General features: G+C 62.2%; 1 protein-coding gene across 1 annotated transcript; it reads right to left on the reverse strand.

The window, feature by feature from the left end:
* Positions 1-291: 291 nt before the first annotated feature.
* Positions 292-2,816, reverse strand: FJX1 (four-jointed box kinase 1). Its single transcript, XM_008001976.3, has one exon. The coding sequence runs from the start codon at positions 2,523-2,525 to the stop codon at positions 1,212-1,214; it is 1,314 nt and encodes a 437-aa protein (XP_008000167.1). The 5' UTR covers positions 2,526-2,816; the 3' UTR covers positions 292-1,211.
* Positions 2,817-3,200: the final 384 nt, after the last annotated feature.

Below are 3,200 nucleotides of genomic sequence, written 5' to 3' on the forward strand. Positions count from 1 at the left end.
TATCAAAGTTTTATTTGCCAGGAAATAGAACACTTTCCTCCCATCTCTCTCCCCATCTCCCCCCACATTCTAGGCTGAACTCAAATTTCCAGCACCAAGGTTCATCTGAGTGAGGACAGGGAGTCTGCTCTTATCTTTGTTCAATTCTGTAAGTCCCGTAGTCACAACTGGAATGGATATGCATCCTTTGTTTTAAAAGCACATCCACAAGAAAGAAAACCTAAATCTTATTCTGAAAGCAGATGGGGCATCAGAAATATCAAACAAGTTAAAACCACAGGAATTAAATTATAAATTTTAAACTCCCTTTTATTGAAATATAAGTTTGTTTAGTATATTTACACCACACTTTATGCACATATATACAGAGAAGGTAAATTCTGTAAAATAAAAAAGTTTTTCTTAATAAAAAATTAAAATAAAAACAAAATAAAGTGCATAAAACTGATTTCTTTTTTCCTTCTGGTGAACATCATCATTGTCAAAATTTTGGTCGGTTGGGAGAGGGAGGAAGAAGAAATTCATTATATTTGACTTAGTGCATACAGCTGGCCCTGAATTTGTAGCCTTCAGGCCAAAATGACAAGAGGTCAGGAATGAGTCAGGCAAATTGTCAAGGTCTGCAGGGCTCCCCAGAGTCTGGAGGTCCTGCTCTCTTTGTCCTATCGGGAGCCGTCCCCCTGCTTGGAACAGTGATCTCACCATCGCGGCGCTGGAACAAAGGGAGAACACAGGAAGGGGGCTCCACCAGCCAATGTCACAGCCCTGCTCCGGGGCCACCAGCGCTGTGTTTGGTAGAAAATTGCAGAATTAGCTCAACGGCTCAAACGGAAGTTTTCCTTTTTCGGAAAGGGAATGAGGGGGGCCCAAGAATGGGGTACATCTTCCACAGGGACGGCCACTCGGGGGCCAAACCCCAGTAGCCAGTTTCTTCGGATCCAATCTCCGTGCTGGCACAGGAAAGAATCCTTTTATAAGCTGGGTGGAGGGAATGTTACACTTCTCGCCTCGGTGAGTTCGTCCTCCCAGAACTTTGAAAGGAAACAGCGTGGGATTGAAAGAAAGGGGCAGGTGGGTGAAGAGCTGAAGTTTTTAGACACCTTTGTGGGTGGGCGTTGGCCGGCTGGTCCCCGACAGTGGCAGAGGCGACGGCCCTTCCTCCCATCATCCATACCCCAGCCCCAGGTCTCTCTCTTTTCCTCCGGGTAACACTAAGTCCCAGACCGGTGGCCGTACTTGGCCTTACAGTGCAAAATGTGCTTGGCGAGGAAGTCGAGGCGGCGCTGTAGCAGCTGAGCGTGGGGGTCGGCAAGCGCGGCCAGCTCGGGGAAGCGAGGCTCGTGGCGCCGGTAGAGGCGCAGCAGCCGGGCCGCGGCGTCCTGTCCGCGGTGCAGCTCCAGGACGCGCCGCGCGGTCCGCTCGCGGAACACGCACACTGACTGCAACAGCGGCTCGTTATACTTGTCCCACATGCCTGCCACCCGGTAGCCGTGCACCAAGCCCGCCTCGTTGTCCAGAAAGACCAGCGCCCCGCCGGGACCGCGGTGCAGGTTGCTGGTGGCGCGCTGCATGACGCGCGGGTCCCACTGCAGGCTGAAGAGGTTGCTTACGAGCCGGTCGAAGTTGGCTGTCAGGTAGTCGAAGAGAATTAAGTCGGTCCATTGTACTAGGTCCACGAGCTCCGCCTGGCTGAGGTTGGCCAGCTCACCCCCGGCGTCCCGGAGGGGGCGCAGACGGCCGTCCTCCGAGCGCCAGGGTGCGGGCACCACCACGTCTGTGAGGTTGGGCAGCCAGCGCGTCAGGCTCACCACGCTGCCCTCGGTCCAGTGCGCAGCGCGCAGCTCCTCCTGCACCTGCGCCCACTGCGCGCCCCGAGCCTCCACCCGGGCCAGTGCCAGCGGCGGCACGTGGCGCTGGAGGCCCAGCAGGCGCGCCAGGTAGTAGGACAGGGCCTCGCCCTGAATCTGCTCCGGGTTGATGCCGTAGCGCACGCAGGCGCGGGTGCCGTCGGCAAAACGGGCCAGTCGGTTGGAGCTGCGCCCGCAACCCCCGCGCTCCAGGGCCACCACCCGGGCGCCGCGAGCCGCCTCCAGCCACGCCGCCGCCTGGGCCTCCGAAAAGCCCCGGGGCACCTGCTCCTCCAGGCCGCGGCTCCAGAAGACGCCCCCGTGCACCGCGGCGCTCTCCTCCGGCCGGGGCTGCCCGGCTGGCACGTGCCACCTGCGCTCGCCCGGAGACTGCCGGGGCGGGCCGTCCGCGCCGGCCGCCAGGGTGAGCAGCGCCCGGAAAGTTTTCAGGGAGCCGCCGCGGGAGTCCCACGCCAGGGGCGGGGGCAAAGGGAAGCGAGGCGCGGGCGCGGGGCCGCCGCTCCGGGCCGGGCGCCGTGGGAGTCGGTCTTCGGGCGGCCGGGAGGCGGGCAGCTCGGCCCTCGGCGGCAGGAGCCCTCCCCACAGCACCAGCAGAGAGCCCAGCGCCAGCAGCCAGAGCCCCGCGGTGGCGGCGGCGCCCCGCATCCTCCTGCCCATGCTCCAGCGACTGTGCCGGTGCGCCGCCACCGCTTCAAGCCGAGCCCAGGCACCCGGGTCCCGGCGGCGAGGCGAGCCCGGCAGTTGGTGGGCTCCGGGGCTTCGGGCGCTTCGGCCCCATCGCGGCCGCGGGGCGTTGCGGGGCTCTGTCCGGCGCTCCGCCCGGCGCTGGGAACTCGCGTCGCCGCCGCTTCCCAGCTGCTTTTGTATTTCGCTGTGAGACCCTCCGGTGGGCGCGATTCACAGGCGCCCGGACCACGTGGGAGCGAGGGGGATCCCCCTCCCCCTCCTCCGCCGCCGCTCCCCGCCCCCCGCTCCCCCGCCCCCTTCCCCTCCTCTTCCCCTTAAAGCGGCGATGGCTTCTTCCGAGAGGGAGAGGCGGCCCCACACTCGGTCGGGGACTTAGGGGCCTGGAGGAAGCCGGACTGGCTGCGCCCGCGCCGGAGCGTAGGAGGGGGTGGCGCAGAGCTGGAGTCTGGGGCCTGGTGGGAGGGACGCGCCCTGGGTCCTCGTGGGGGTGTCGTGGTCGCCTGGTCCCTTCGCCTAGGCAGCACCGGGTCTCCTGCAAACTTCAGACAAATTTCCACCGCTCTCCGAGCTCCGCCAGGCTAGGATCAGGCAGAGTCCCTTTGCTTTCTCAGTGTCTGTCCGGGTGATTCACGCTGCTTTATGTAA

The sequence above is a fragment of the Chlorocebus sabaeus genome, chromosome 1 (assembly GCF_047675955.1).
Source record: "Chlorocebus sabaeus isolate Y175 chromosome 1, mChlSab1.0.hap1, whole genome shotgun sequence".
In the NCBI taxonomy this organism is placed as follows: Eukaryota; Metazoa; Chordata; class Mammalia; order Primates; family Cercopithecidae; genus Chlorocebus; species Chlorocebus sabaeus.

Coding starts and splice junctions, on each gene's coding strand:
- FJX1 (XM_008001976.3), bottom strand. CDS start 2,525: ATGGGCAGGAGGATGCGGGGCGCCGCCGCCACCGCGGGGCTCTGGCTG.